The sequence below is a fragment of the Seriola lalandi genome, unplaced genomic scaffold, assembly GCF_002814215.2.
Source record: "Seriola lalandi dorsalis isolate HSWRI2012SDOR001 ecotype SW California unplaced genomic scaffold, Sedor1 jcf7180001978748, whole genome shotgun sequence".
NCBI lineage: Eukaryota > Metazoa > Chordata > Actinopteri > Carangiformes > Carangidae > Seriola > Seriola lalandi.
In genome coordinates, this window is record NW_019449414.1 from 1 (window position 1) to 1,282 (window position 1,282).

General features: G+C 45.1%; 1 protein-coding gene across 1 annotated transcript; it reads left to right on the plus strand.

Annotated features, from left to right (window-relative positions):
* On the plus strand, positions 1 to 1,274 carry LOC111658128 (proteasome subunit beta type-7-like). Its single transcript, XM_023410549.2, has 2 exons — positions 1 to 133; positions 230 to 1,274. The coding sequence occupies exons 1-2, from the start codon at positions 29 to 31 to the stop codon at positions 383 to 385; spliced, it is 261 nt and encodes an 86-aa protein (XP_023266317.1). The 5' UTR covers positions 1 to 28; the 3' UTR covers positions 386 to 1,274.
* Positions 1,275 to 1,282: the final 8 nt, after the last annotated feature.

A 1,282-nucleotide genomic window follows, 5' to 3' on the forward strand; every position in this document is an offset into this window, starting at 1 on the left:
ATTTTTTACCATACCATTTTAAACGATAATGTGTAAGCCAGTTTACAAGAAAGTTCTGAAATCTGTTTTTAAAGGCTCCGGGTCTCTGGCTGCTATGGCCGTGTTTGAGGACCGCTACAAGCCTGACATGGAGGTGAGTCATTATTTATATTCATGGTAAATACCGCAGACTGTCCTGTGAAGTGTCTGATGATCCCAGACTGACCGCCTGTAACACTTCCTGTCACAGGAGGAGGACGCCAAGCGGCTGGTGCGTGACGCCATCGCTGCAGGTATCTTCAATGACCTGGGCTCTGGCAGCAACATCGACCTGTGTGTCATCTCCAAGGGCAAAGTGGACTACATCCGGCCCCACGATGAGGCCAACAAGAAGGGGGTCAGGTGAGGACCATATCAGTGATGCTTCTAGAACTGTTTATCTGCTGTTTCATTTCATTTCAGTTTGTTGATGTTGAACTGAGGGAAACTCATGTTTTCAGTTCCAGAGACAGAGATGAAGTTGATCTGTTCTCTGGCAGCTTCTCTCTGTCTCCTCCTCTCACACATTTCATTTCCCCACAGTCGATATGGAAGCTCATTAATGTGCGGAGATTAATGTCAGGAGATTAAAATCTGGTCCACATACACACACTTTGATATTTCTGGGAATTCACTGGATTAAAATGGAAGTAGCTCACCTGATGGAGCGTGTCCCATTAAGGCCGAGTCCTTGATGCAGTATCCAGGGTTCAGACCGGTCTCTCTGTCTCTCTCTCCTCTTATGTTCCTGTCTGTCTCTCCTCTTCACTGTCACAGTAAAGGCATTAATGGCCAAAAAATAACTTAACTAAAAACTCGATCTTCCATTTTTTTTTATGTGTTGCTATGGTGAATCATAGTATCAAAGAAGAACCAATAGCAGCTGTTCACATTTTCATAGTTGAGGAAGTGGTGATGTGTCTCCACCTCTGCATTAACAGGCTGTCATCACAGAGCATGTTTCATCGTTAACTGGACTCATTAACTCTCCATCACACGATGAGCTGGTGGTGACTCCTTGTCTTGTTGCTTGTTCTGTTTAAAGAGTGATTGAGCTTGACGCCTTGCAGCTGTGAGTACAGATGTTGAGTGTTCTGGTGCCGCCGCCTCTCACTGATCTGAACCTACTAATAACCAACTTTTTTTTATTTTTGATTTTTTTAATCTAGCCACTTACTTAGTTTGACTTTCCATAAGCCCAGTGTGTGGTTGTGTCTTTGGGTGGTTGTGTTGAGTGGCGTGGCGTGGCGTGGCGTGGCGTGGC